The sequence below is a fragment of the Xenopus laevis genome, chromosome 2L (genome assembly GCF_017654675.1).
Source record: "Xenopus laevis strain J_2021 chromosome 2L, Xenopus_laevis_v10.1, whole genome shotgun sequence".
NCBI lineage: Eukaryota > Metazoa > Chordata > Amphibia > Anura > Pipidae > Xenopus > Xenopus laevis.
In genome coordinates, this window is record NC_054373.1 from 158,727,306 (window position 1) to 158,742,078 (window position 14,773).

Sequence of the window (14,773 nt, forward strand, 5' to 3'; positions counted from 1 at the left end):
GGCAAAAGTATCCATCTTTAAAAAGAGTGCAACGAGTGCAACGAAAAAAGCCAAGGCAGTGGATGGAGGTAGCTTTAAAATCAATCAATGAATGTAAAGTTCTAAGGTAAATGCTTTTGCTGATTTATGTACAGGGACTATATTAGAGTTACTGATTATATTACTGGATACCTGCATCTGTGTTTTGAACAAAAAGACCAGCAGATTAGTGACGTGCAGGCCAACATGGGACCTGTGGGTCTGCCAGGTTTGGGCCATTCAATCAATCTCTACTGGGATACAAGTAGGGGCGCCACCTGGCCGCTAAAAATGTTGCTTGATGCCAATGTTATTTATAGGGAAAAACCATAAAAATATAGGAAGGCCGGTATTTTTTTCCAGAAAAGGTGGCAACCCTAGGCACAAGAAGGTGTTGAGCTGAACTTCCTCCCCACCTGCAACATCAGCGTGCACCTACTGTAAGAGACGGGTGTGCAGGTATCGGTATAAAGAACAACGTCTGACTTGGTCGGGTAGAGTATGGGTTGGGAGGGGACAGGTTAGGGTAAGGTTAGTCACATCATATACCCAGGTTAATGTTGGATAACATGCAAGAAAGATCAGAATGCATTTTTGCTGCAAGTCAGTGATGTAGACAGCTGCACATAGCTGTCCATGGGATCGCAGAAGCCAAGAAGTAAAAAGAAAAAACTATATGTGAAGATTTTTCCAATGGAGATACAGACACATCTCCACACTAACCAACTACATTTAGGGTTGCCACCTTTTCTGGAAAAAAATACCAGCCTTACTATATATTTATAATTTTTCCCTATTTATTACATTGGGATGCCACCAGGCCAGTAAAATACCAGCCAGGTGGCAACCCCAACTACATTACTTACATAGCTTACAGGGTAAAAAGTATTCTATGTTTGGTATATAATTAGCATATAAGGGCAGGAGAGTAGTGACCATAGGCAAAAATTCCTTTTGTAACTTGGCTGCTTCTGACTGTGACACTATAGTTCCCAGAAAACATCCCCCAGAAGCAAATGGAGCCATTCAGTGTCATATGGGTCTCAGCCAAGGACAGCATTCCCATCAGCCCTTATTAAACCTACATCTATATACATTTACTTGCTGATACTTATTTGCATATGTAAATTTAAGGCCAGAAGGGAAATAACGTGGCTTTTCATCACAAAACAAGGAAGTAAATTTTTTTTGCCCATTTTTTCCTTTCCATACCCTAATTTGCATATGCAGATTCGGGATTCATCTGAACCTTTCTCGAAGGATTCGGAGATTCAGCCAAATATCAAATAGTGGATTTGGTGCATCCCTAATTTGCAGTGATGAAGTCCTTCGATGTAACTATGTTGAACGTGGGACAGTGCCACGTGATAAAGAACTGATCTGTAAAATTATGCTCCATTCAGAACTATGAATGGAATATTTTCGCCCTCATAGTTCAACCACTGGAAAGGGTGGTCTTTAACCCTGGATCTCTGGCATTTCAGTTGATTTATGTGTTGAAAATCAATCAGTGAATCGTGGCAAGATGCATCAGTACAAAATTAGAATTTCCAGGTGTCTTAAATTTGTGTTTTGAAATAGAAATGGACTTGGCACTGGAGATTCTTTTTGTATCTCTTGGGGGGAAGCCAGTGCTTGCACCATTCACTGGTAACATTCCAGGGGTCACTGGCAGAACAGGATAGTAAGTTGCCCTTTTCTGGTTGAGCAGTGGTTAGTAATACCGGGACTGTGCCCGTTGTGTTGCTTGCTGAAAGCTAAAGACATTTTTTTTGCTTCCACATTTCCAGTACATAACAATGGTGATTAGTGTGTTTCCTTCCTAAATTTCCTTAGATAAAAGGAATCATTGCAGGGCAGTGTGGGAAAATGTGACAGGCTGATACATCATTACTCTCTTGGCATCTCTGCTTCACTTTCTTTCTCTCCTACCTTTTTCCCTTCGCCTACTTTGTGTTACAAGCAGAGTGGGGAGTTGGCCATCCTTTTCCCTCTCCACCCTTCCTTCAGGGAGGGGATTGTATTAGCAGCAGCTTGTCTCCCTCAGCCAGTTTACCAATATCTTCCTACCCACGGCTGGCTTATTAGGTAAAGAATCATAGAAATGTCTGTATCCCTGGCGTGTTCCCTGAAGATCGCTTGGCAAGTACACGCGAGGAGCAAGGGTCAATTGCACCTCAGTACAGGCACGAGGCAGACTGAGATGTAGATCTGATTGGCTGAAATGGATTGCTTCAAGGTAAGTTTTCGGATTCTACAACATATCTGGTCTGGCAAGCAAAGACTTGCTTAATCTTCCGTACAAGTTGCTATTAAAAGTTATTGTGGTTTTTCCAAGTTTGATAAGATTATTCCTTATATAAATATCTCCTGTCATCAAAAAGCATTTATAGGATTTAATTTTGTCTTGCTGGCCGCATGAAATCTACTTAGTAAGCATGATTACCTTATTTAGTAAAGGTGGCACGAAGAGCATGTTTCACAAACAATTCAAACTCAAGGAATGAAGATATGAATGGGGGGGGCTCTACAATAATATAAAGAATAACAAAAAAAGATGAAAGAGCTATGGTACAGTAATGTATTTGCCTAGATGAACAATATCTCGTATGCATTGGGGATCAGTGGGACACTAAATAGGTAGATTAGATGGGCTGCATGGCATATCTGAAGACTTGGGTCGCTAAATCTCCTCAAAACAATATCAATGAACAAACAGGATGGAGGTCTTCATACATGAAGTTGGCACTGCATTTATCCTGCCACATGTTCTGCATTATTATGCATGAAATTGGCACTACACTTGTCCTGACATGAATTCTGAGTTTGTTGTATGTGAAAATAGCAATTTATTTACTGTACCATGTGTTCTGGAGGCATTATTATGGGATTGACACTATCCTACGAAATGTTTTGGGGTGTATGAAACTTATGCTGTATTTGATATATGTTTTGATATATTCTGGGTGTTATACATTAAATTGGCACTGCATTTAAACCTGCCATGTGTTTTTGGGTATTGGTGAAATTTGGCTGTGGGATGAAATTAAGGAGTCGGTTTAAACAATAAAATTAATTAGCCCCTCCAAACACAAAACTCACTCTTCACCTATGGCGAGCTGATTTGTCTTTGTCTGTCATCAGCCATTATGTTATACCGTATGGATATGATATGAATGTTCACAAGAAATGTTAGGGATTTAGGCAATATTTCCATCTATACAAGCAGTGTCTAATCCTGGAGATTGCTATTATTGTTATCATTATCTGTCTGGCACAAAACACATCCTGCATCTCTGTACAGTGGGGGATAATACAGAAAAAGACTTGCTAACTAAAACAAATGTTTAGAGGAGGATCTCCTGGAGGGATTTGGAAGAAAATGGAAAACATGGACAAGGTTTGATGGCAACTGGGAAGAACTCGGTTCATAAAGTTGAGCACGTTGTACAATATTTGCAGTATACCTGGAGAGTTTTTTTTTTTAACTAATTTACTCAGATTTGGGATGTGGAAGAAGGGTGTTCACAAAGCAAGGGCAGTGCCGAAGTCTATTAAACCATAAATGATTTATTGTCTTTAGTTTGAGAAGGAAAAGTTCAACTGTGAATGCTTAGCTAACATTTTACATGTTGCTTAATAACCCACTTAAAACATAGGACATACTTATCTTCATGGATAAAATGAATTTAAAGACAGATGTTCATTTATTAAGCGGTACACCGGTACATCTGTGGGTTCTGGTAAATGCCAGAGGGGCGGCTGTAAGATGCCATAGTCACTATTTAGTGGACTGGCGGGGAGCTGTTTGGGCCTCTTTGTACTTGAAATGCCTGGGCCTATTTTGACTCCCAGTCCAGACCTGCCGATGTTTTGCTGCTGCAACATCGTGCCTCTTTAGTAAATCTGTGCTTGATGTGGACCCACATTAATATAGTGCCAGCAATGGCCCTGCTACTGGTGGTACTTTGAGGATTTGGGAGAAGAACATATAGCCAAGATATTTGCCAATTGTGCAAGATAATCTGTCCTGGCAGTGTGATGCGGATAAAGTGACTCACATTCTTGTGATAAATGAGTCTCAGTGTCTTCTATCATGATGCAGTTCTCATTGTGCTTTGTTTACTATGCGCATGCTAGCTCTTGAGCCTCAAAAGCGCCCTCTGTTGTGAACCAAGAGAGCTGTGGCAGACACCAAAATCACTGTCTTGTTTCTATAGAAGTAAACCAAACTGGATTGTTCACAATGATAGATCTCTTTGAAACACATGAAAGGGCTGAAGAAAGTTCCAGAAATGAGTGGGCGCTAAAACTGCCACTGGACAAGAGGCTGTGCCATGAAGGCTTAGGGTGGGAAGCTTAGGAGTAATGTAGGGAAGTCTGTCATGATTTTTATGGTGTCGTTATTATTTCTGAATTACACTGTTTACACTGCAAATAATTCACTCTACAATATAAAGTTTCATTCCTAACCCAACAAGTGTATTATTTTTAGTTGTAATATTGGTGTGTATGTGAATTTCAGGTAATTTGGCCTGGTCATGTGCTTTCAGAAAAAGCCAGTGCTGCTGCTTTCTGACAGGCTGTTGTTTCTCCTACTCAATGTAACTGAAGGAGTAGCAGTGGGACATGGATTTTTACTATTGAGTGCTGTTCTTATATCTACCAGGGAGCTGTTATCTGGTTACCTTCCTATTTTTCTACTGATAGGCTGTTGGGGGGGGGGATATCACTTAGGGATGCACCGAATAGAGTATTCGGTTTGGGATTCTGCCTTTTTTCAACAGGATCCGGATTCGGCCAAATCTTTCTGCCAGGCCAAACCGAATCCTTATTTGCAAATTAGGGGGAAAATCGCTTGACTTTTTGACAAAAAACAAGGAAGTAAAACATGTTTTCCTCTTCCCACTCCTAATTTGCATATGCAAATTAGGATTTGGTTCCGTAATCGGCCAAATCTTTCGCGGGGGGTTCTGCCATCCCTAATATCACTCCAACTTGCAGGACAGCAGTAAAGAATGACTGAAGTTTATCACATGACTGGGGGCACCTGGGAAACTGACAATTTGTCAAGAGCCATCTCAGATTTAAAAATTAAATATTAAAAAATCCGTTCTCTTGAAAATCCTGCTCTTTTGAAAACGAATTTCAGTGCAAAAGTCTGCTGGAGCAGCACTATTAACTGATACTATTTTCCCATGACAGCATCCCTTTAATTAGTAGTAAGTGCTTAGTCTACGTTCCATTGAAGAAATATAATCTGCAGTATATAATCCCCAATATATATATATATATATATATATATATATATATATATATATATATATATATATATATATATATATATATTGCTCCATAATGCTCTGCATACCCACAATAATATGTATCAGACACCATCTTTTGTAGGCCAGAGTGCTTTCAATCCTATTGCTTGATACTGAATATACCTAGGGCCGCCATCAGGGGGTACGAGTGTACCGGGCCCGGGCTTGAAGGGGGGCCCGGCAGTGCTGAACTTTTCAAAAGAGCCGGGCCCCCCTTGACAGCGCCGCCTACTTCCGAAGTCCTGAATACGTAAGTGCAAAACAGCCAAAGTCCCGAAGCGGTGAAAAGACCCGAAGTCTCAAAAACAGCCGAGATTGAAGTCCTGAAGCGGCGAAAAGACCTGAAGTCGCAAAAACAGCCGAAATTAAAGTCCTGAAGCCATGAGTTCAATTATTTTTTTAATCCCCTGGCCACCAATGTATTATTTTAATGCTCTATAGGCCCCTGCCACCAATGTTTTTTTAAAAAAATATACTTTGGGGCCCCAATTTTATTTAACTTGTAAGGGGGGCCCTGGCGCCAATGTTTTTTTTAAAAAAAATATTTTTTGGGCCCCAATTTTTTTTTATCTTCTAAGGGGGGCCCTGACACCAATGTTTTTTTTTTTAACTTATAGGTTAGAGAGAGTTTTTGTAACTGTGATGTAGAGTGGGCGGAATCTGAGGTGGGGCTTGGGGGCCGGGGTGGGCGGGAAAATTTTGTTGTGCCGTGATTATTAATGGCGGCCCTGAATATATCTTTTCCTCCTCCTGGCACCCCTGCTCTGTCTGTCAACCTGTTTTATGTAAAATACAAGATTTCCTTCATCAAAAATCAAACTGGCTGTTATGTCCTAACTGCAAATTCTAAACTGATCTCTCCTAGATGCAGGTGTTTGTGAGATACACGTGTATAGACCAGGCAGAGGTCAATGACTTAGTTTTTATTTGAGTAATGAAGCCAAAATATGATGGTTCAGATCCAGAAAATGAATGATATGAAACCTAATATACACAAACATTTACATGAGACTTGTAATAGCATGTGAATTTTCTGTATTTCATTTCTTTGGCAATGGCATCATCTAAAAATGTGCCCACTAGGTAGACAGTTCTAATTTAGATGATATTTAATAACTATTGCATGTAACTAAAGAATGCTTTTCCTCCTAAGCTTGCCTGTGAGTTAATATGTCAGTGCTATGCAATATGTTGGTGCTATATAAATACATGTTAATAATAATAATAATAATAATAATAATGTCACATTCTATCTGCAGGAACACTTGGGTCACAGCTGCGATGTATAAATGAGAGTAAAGTGAGAGACCCCAGATACCTGCAATCAGCAGAATGAAACACATACAGAATGGCCTTACCTGCGTATTGCTGATGATTCTCTACGGATTTGGTAGGGGCCCATGTATGAACCAAGAGGTCTGATGCGTACATTCTGCCCTTTTATAATTCTAGGACGAAAGAACTCTGGTAGCAAAATATATTTATTTTCTGGCAAAGAGAAAGGGACAATGGCACTATATTTACCAGTAGGACTTTCCAGCTGACGCAAGGTCACCCATTCCGATTAGAAGAAAAGAGGTTCCGCCTAAATATTCAGAAGGGTTTTTTTACAGTGAGAGCTGTGAAGTTGTGGAATTCTCTCCCTGAATCAGTGGTACAGGCTGATAAATTAGATAGCTTTAAGAAGGGGTTGGATGGTGTTAAGCAAGTGAGGGAATACAGGGTTATGGGAGATAGCTCATAGTACAACTTGATCCAGGGACCGGATCCAGCAGCCAATTGAATTTTTCCCCCTCTGAGGCAAATTGGAGAGGCTTCAGATGGTTTTTTTTGCCTTCCTCTGGATCAACTGGCAGTTAAGCAGATTAAAATAAGGTTGAACTTGATGGACGTGTGTCTTTTTTTTAACCTACCTTACTATGTCACTATGTTACTAGAAGGGGATATTAACTGTTACTTTTATATACCATACATGAATATGGTTGGGAGTAGTGATGTGCAGGCCAGCCCAATACCTGTGGGACCCGCGGCCCGGGCGGTTTCGGGCTGACCCCGGACTCTTCTTCGCGGGTTGAGCTCTTCTCCTGCTCTCCCCGCCCGCTACAGTCAAATGCTGGCTTCCATCTTCCGGGTTCGTCTTTTATAGATGCTGCGCTGGCTTGCCCCTCCCTTTTGTGATGTCATCGGCTGGGGCGGGTCGGCACGGGTCTATAAAAGCAAGAGTGATGCTGGCCTGGGCCTTTTCCCAGAATTCCTTCTGCTTTGCAGATAAATAATGATGGTGTCTTCTCAACCAAAAAATATAACATCTAAAGTATGTAGAAACTGGGTGTTGGTATCTGTTGTAGCCCAGATATTAGGATAATTCATGCACACAAGAAAAGGAGGTACAAGCACAATAGCATATGATCACAATAGTAAAAAACAATCAGTTGGCTTTAGCAGGCTAGTGCAGAGATGTGCAAAACTGCCTTGCAGAAAGTGCTTGTGTCTATTAAATGAGGCCCAGTATGTCACAATAACTTTGCACAATAGCAGGGGGAGTTTCTGGGAATTATGCCAGGGTAACAGACTGGTAGAATGATTGTTAAAATGCTAAAATTGTTTCCACTCTATAGTACGTCAGGTACAGAGCAAGGTTGAGGGGAAGATACAGTGAAAAGTGCCTTTCAGAGCAAGGAAACTCATGAAGCAGGGGTCAAGCATATAAGGTAAAAATACATTCAGAGAAGGGTGGAGGGAATTTGTAGAATTAAAAAAAGCAATTTATGGTAAAGACTAAATAAAAAAAAGAGTGATCACCCCTGTAGTTCAATATTTAGTTCATTGCTAGAGGCCAGTTAAGGGGGTTCATTAAAGGAAGTGGAGAACCAAAATAACTGGTGACATGGTTGCCAATATAGTATCCATATCAGGGCATAGGAAATACATGCATGAAATGTCCTTATTTCTGGGCTAGTTACATGTGCATATACTGTAGCTAAAGCTCAAATAGTAAATTCTAAGTATTGCTAGAAAATGATTCCTGACTATATGACCAATTTCTAACCATATTTTGTGTTTGTATTTAGTTTTTAGTGACCCTGGCTATCTTCTCCTGCGAGAAACTCATCACGTAGCCCTAAGCAGGGAATCTGTATTTGTGGAATATTTTCTTTCAGGCAATAAAAATAATACAGAGACATATAACGTGTCCATCACTCTGTTGGATATAGGCAATAATCAGACAATAACAAGCAAAGACATTTTTGTTGACCAATCACACGGTAGTTTAGAATTTGATTGTTCCCATTTTATCGCTGCTGGACTTTATCAGTTCCAAATAATTTTTCCTGACGAGAATCGGAGCAACGTTGACTGGAGGAGCAGCATATTGAACGTCACTTGGCCCCAGTTTCACATTAATTTGAACAGGACCTCGAATATAAGGTCGTTTCAAATTGGAGTCTTCTCTAACGAGCAATTTTGTCTCACGTTTCCAGACAAGCACCCTACAGTTTTATTAGAGGTTGAACATACGCACAGTTTTCAAGACCTGGAAGGAATAAGCAGTGACAGATTTATGTTGTACAAAACCTACAAGGAAATCCCTTTGTCTCCGTCCCAGTGGGTAGAATTTGAATGTGCATCAGTACGACCTGAAGCTTTCATCACCGTGTCCCTCAAACCCATGTTTTCAGAATCACTCATGGCATTCATGGGCCCTGTTGATCTAGTAAAAACGTTCAGGTATAAGCTTGTTACATTAGCAGAACAGAAGTGTGATGCCTCAGTGAACGTAAACGTGATACCTCCCCCGTGTAATTATGCAGATGGGAAAGTTGTTGTGTACAAGGAAGTGCTGCGGGGCTCAGCTGAAACCAGCACCACTCTGGCAGAGAATGTTCTACAAACAGGAGACAAGGTTGCTCAATTCAACTGCACTTTATTTGATATTGGAAGGAACAAGTACTGTTTTGAGTTCTTCATTGCTTCTGGCAAGATTTACTCGTTTCTTGGAGCCAAAGAATGTGTGGGGATAAGAAGAGAAATAGGTGTGTATCAAAACAAACGGCAGTAACTGAACTATATATATAAGCAATATATATATATATATATATATATATATATATATATATATATATAGACAAACGCTCGCACTCTGATCCAGTCTTGAAGTTACTGTGGGTGCTGGGTCAAAGCTTTAGCATACAGTAATTGGATAAGGACCCGCACTCCAATATAATATATATATATATATATATATATATATATATATATATATATATATATATATATATATATATATATATATATATATATATATATATATATATATATATATATATATATATATATATATATATATATATATATATGTCTGCTGAGGATGTCACTAATTGTGTTAAAATACCAGAAGTATTTTCACATTCTTATTAAAGGGATACTGTCATGGGAAAAAAAATGTTTTCAAAACGAATCCGTTAATAGTGCTGTTCCAGCAAAATTCTGCACTAAAATCCATTTCTCCAAAGTGCAAACAGATTTTTTTATATTCAATTTTGAAATCTGACATGGGGCTAGACATATTGTCAATTTCCCAGCTGCCCCAAGTCATGTGACTTGTGCTCTGATAAACTTCAATCACTCTTTACTGCTGTCCTGCAATTTGGAGTGATATCACCCCCCTCCCTTCCCCCCCCCAGCAGCCAAAACAAAAGAACAATGGGAAGGTAACCAGATAACAGCTCCCTAACACAAGATAACAGCTGCCTGGTAGATCTAAGAACAACACTCAATTGTAAAAACCCATGTCTCACTGAGATACATTCAGTTACATTGAGAAGGAAAAACAGCAGCCTGCCAGAAAGCATTTCTCTCCTAAAGTGCAGGCACAAGTCACATGACCAGGGGCAGCTGGGAAATTGACAAAATGTCTAGCCCCATGTCAGATATCTAAATTGAAGATAAAAAAATCTGTTTGCTCTTTTGAGAAATGGATTTCAGTGCAGAAGTCTGCTGGAGTAGCACTATTAACTGGTGCGTTTTTGAAAAAAACATGTTTTCCGATGACAGGATCCCTTTAAGGACCCAACTCAAATACTTCTGTTGACCTTATTAGTGATGTATTAAGTGTAATAGATGTGCCAACTTCTCTTAGATCTTGTGATGCCCGAAAAAATGTGACACAGCATAGCTCAAAACCCATAGATTCAACTTTGTTTGTGAATGATAAGCTTTATAAATTTGTTACTACAATATATTTTCTTATAATATTTAGAGTCATGGGGTCTGTGGCAATCGTGGAGTCCGTGCAGCGTCACGTGTGGAGATGGCGAGAGGGAGAGATTTAGGGAATGCCTTACAACCTCATCTGAAAAGCCTGCCTGCAAGGGACGGCCAAAGGAAACCTCACTCTGCTCCTTAGAGGAATGCACAAGTATGACATTATTATTGCAGAGCATTGTATGGGCTTTTTATTTCTAATAACACCTGTTTATCAGTTTCCAGTGAGTGTCCAATTCGTTTCTTCCCAGCACATGGAATATTCTCGTTGTAGGAGGTGGGATATAGATACTTTGGGGTATAGATACTGAAAAGAAACTGCATGCATGTGTTTTTTTTTTACTTGTAAGTACATATAAATTTGCATATACAGTACATATCGGCGATCCTTCCAGAGGATATATTATGTATTTGAAAAGAAATGATCTTATTTTACAAAGTTTATGTTGATATGTAAATGAGACAGTTTGAGTACTAAGCTTTGGCATTCTTCGGTACATTGCACTGGGTGGCATCAATCCCAAGTACCATCTAGTTTCTTTATGCCCAATCACCACATCGAAATTCCATTCTTCTGGATAGTTGCAGAAAATAAGATATCTATGATACCCATTCATTTGATTTATCACATGCTACATCTGTTCATTGTTTGACATAAGAAATTGCATTAGCCAGAATGTTTTTACAGCACTGTTTATAACAGGCACTTGTGAAAAAAATTTGCTGATCCCTTCTCTTCATTAAGCTTATCAAGGTTGGAGGAAAAGACAAGCATTGCCTAATCCATTGCTGATATATTCTTATATCTCCTTTAAGGTATATCTGTGAAACCGTCAAGCAAGACAACTACGTATTCTAAGGATACTAAAACAAGCAATACTGTGACTATTGCAGGCATTTCTCTGTGCCTGACTATTATCATCATTACCATTGTAATTACTCTATGGAGGAAGTTTCACAAGACTCAGAAGTGCAGCTCGACAGTGAAACACAACGCTACCCATTCAGGCAATGGGCGCAAGAATTCAGATGAAGAAAACATTTACCAGATGAGGGAAAGCTTCTCTGATATGGGAGAAGGTCTCCATGAGAATGTAGAGGACACCGTTGACATACCCTTGACATACAGGCAAAGTATGCGTGTTGCAGAAGAGAAAAATGTACAGGAAAATGAAAACTTGCAACCAAATGTGCAGAAAATAATTCCTCCAATTTTTAGTTACCGCCTTGCTCAGCAGCAACTAAAAGAGATGAAACAAAGGGGTTTAACCGAAGGCACAAAGCTGTACCATGTTTCTCCGAATCCAATGTCAGATACAGCTGTAGATGGCGCCTTGGCTCCTCCATTAGTCACAGACAATTGCGAAGATAACATTGCCAACAAATTCCGGATCCAGTCTCCATTTATAGAGCAGAGGAATTTGAACCCCCAGTGTCACGGAGAAAGATCAAATCCCTTATCTCCTTACCAAGGCACAAGCCCATGCCAGACACTACCCCGTTTATCCCAATTTATGAATGAAGACCCCAAGATACGGTCTGTTGAGAGGGCATATCACAAAAATAATAACTTTAGGAGAACCTCTAGTTTCCATGAAACAAAGCACAACAAACCCTTCAGAGAAAGAAGCCTATCAACACTTTCCCCGAGGCAGACAATGGCATATAATCCTAGGACCAGAACATGGCAGTATCCCACAGCTGAACGAGCTAAACATAAATCTATAAGAGCTGACAAAAATCCTGAAAATCTTTCAAAAAGTGCTAGTTTTGCAGCTGACCCAGTTGACCTTTCCTCTAAAAACCTGTACATGTGGCCGAGTGAAAGCAAACACGACTTAATCAGCAGCCGACATGCTGCAGCAAAAGCATCAATGCTTGAGAGACTAGAACAAAACCGGGTCAAGAAAGGTTCCTCCCCAATTGAGAAGTCTTGGAACAGAGTGCAGGATTATTCTCCAACACCTAAAGACAGTTATGAGAGGAGGAGTCCTTTCAGTCCTGCTCAATACAGGAGAGAAAAGTGCCAAAGTTTCCCCCGGGCAACAGACTATTCTTTCTATGATAATTCATCATTCAGGCTCACTGAAGCAGAGCAACAGATGATTGACCTGCCTGGGTATTTTGCCTCCAATGAAGAGGATGAAACCAGTACATTAAGTATGGAAAGGCTAGTTATTTGACTTCAACACAATCTTAGCCTATATGTATTTGTATTTTCCATTATACAAGTAGGTGAAGACACATGTAACTGGGTCACTGGAACAGGTGCAGTGCACATATTGTATGAGAAGTATTTAGAAAAAAAAGAAACAGTATTTTGTATCAAGTTGTAAAGTGCCACGTTTTAGAAGATTTTTTTTTTATTGCAAAAAATTGTCAACTACATTAAAGGGGCTGATTTACTAACAATTGAATTTATATTTTTTTCCAGGAATCTCTAAACATTTGTGGTTTTCCTATTTTTTGTAAAACCTCTATTATGATTTATTATGTGTAAAAACCACAAAAACCTCTAATACAAAGCTTTGGCAGGTAAAGGTTGTCACGGTCTTATAGAAGTCAAATGGAGCTGCGCGAATCCTACTAGACCATTTATAATCAATTTGGACTTTTAGAGGGTTTTTTTCACTAGAAAAACTCAAATTTTTAGAGGTATTCCTAATTTTTTTCAGAAGGTTCAGCCTTATTTTTCTGATTATTTATACTTTTTTATTTGGATCTGTTAATTAAATTTCATGACATTCGTGGTTTTAAAGACAGTGAGTTTAGCAATGGTTTCAAAAACCTCTAAAATCACTAAAATGAGACTGTTGATAAATAGGCCACTGCATGCAGCAAAAATAAAGACGTATGACATCGCTAGCCTGCATCCAAAACCATTACAATGTTCCTAAGTAGTGATGGGCGAATCTATTCGCCGCGGGCGAATAAATTTGTGAAACCGCTGCAAAAATTCGTCGGCATCAAAAAAAAATGGACACTGGCATCCGGTTTTTTGGACGCCGGCGCATTTTCGCCAGCGGAAAAACGGACACCGGAATCAAAAATATGGACACCTGCGCCGTTTCGCCAAATTTTCACCGTTTCACTAATTTCACAGGAAACTAAACGCGGCAAATTCAACCATCACTATTCCTAAGGTTAGTTATTGTCGATTATATATTGTAATGTACTGTTATCCAAAAGGCAATGCACAAGCATTCATATATTAGCTTTATAGAATATTAATAACCAGATCCCAGTTTTCAAATAGCCATAACAATATTGCTTTATAGAGAGGCAGAAGCCTGGGTTGGATATACTTCATTTAATTGCCTTTGTTAAAAAAGTCTCTGGTTTTTGGCCAGTAAGCATGGCTGTAATAGATCCCACACATTGAATATTTTCTGAAGAAGATTGGTGGGTATGGGTGATTCTTTACTCTTCAACAGTGTTGGGTTATGTAATAAATATATTTCAAGTCAGTTGATTATCCCTCTATGTGTGTACAATACAGTAAAATGGAATTAGACCCAATTATATCCATGATCCCTTGCTATTGACATAAAACTTTTTTTTCTGCATCTGTTTAGATGTAGGCGGTCATATTGTTTGCCTTGATTTAGCAAAAAAGTAACATCTATGTTTTTCTGCTTAAAGGGATACTGTCATGGGAAAAAATTTTTTTTTAAAACACATCGGTTAATAGTGCTGCTTCAGCAGAATTCTGCACTGAAATCCATTTTTCAAAAGAGCAAACAGATTTTGTTTTATTCAATTTTGAAATCTGACATGGGGCTAGACATATTGTCAATTTCCCAGCTGCCCCCAGTCATGTTTATTGCATGCTTTGAATACAGGAAATGATATCAATATTCATTACACATTAAGGGGTCTATTTATCAAAGGTCGAGTTTTGTTTTCTCTAATAATATGAGTTATTTTTCACTAAAGAAAACAAGCTAAAATTTTTCGAGATTTATTATGCCCCAAAGCAGCAAAAAATCCAAATCCAAAAATACTCCAGCTAAAAGCTGTCGAATTCATGTAAAAGTCAATGGCAGAGGTCCCTTTTACCATTTGAAGATTTTTTTGCCTTCACGATTTTCGTGGGGTGTTGAATGCTGGTTTTCGTTGAAAACTCAATAAATTGTAGATCTTCTAGGTTTTTAAGCCTATAAAAT

General features: G+C 39.1%; 1 protein-coding gene across 1 annotated transcript; it reads left to right on the forward strand.

Moving 5' to 3' along the window:
* The first annotated feature begins 1,249 nt into the window (after positions 1-1,249).
* On the forward strand, positions 1,250-13,019 carry thsd1.L (thrombospondin type 1 domain containing 1 L homeolog). The gene is made up of 5 exons (XM_018247616.2): positions 1,250-2,257; positions 6,602-6,732; positions 8,414-9,376; positions 10,603-10,761; positions 11,424-13,019. Exons 2-5 carry the CDS (start codon positions 6,675-6,677, stop codon positions 12,788-12,790), a joined length of 2,547 nt encoding a protein of 848 aa, XP_018103105.1. The 5' UTR covers positions 1,250-2,257; positions 6,602-6,674; the 3' UTR covers positions 12,791-13,019.
* Positions 13,020-14,773: the final 1,754 nt, after the last annotated feature.

What these genes read in the sequence shown, in the direction of transcription:
- thsd1.L (XM_018247616.2), top strand. Translation starts at nt 6,675, where the DNA reads ATGAAACACATACAGAATGGCCTTACCTGCGTATTGCTGATGATTCTC. An exon ending in GGGGATAAGAAGAGAAATAG is followed by an intron (nt 9,377 to 10,602) that starts GTGTGTATCAAA and finishes TATAATATTTAG; the next exon opens with AGTCATGGGGTCTGTGGCAA. An exon ending in CTCCTTAGAGGAATGCACAA is followed by an intron (nt 10,762 to 11,423) that starts GTATGACATTAT and finishes ATCTCCTTTAAG; the next exon opens with GTATATCTGTGAAACCGTCA.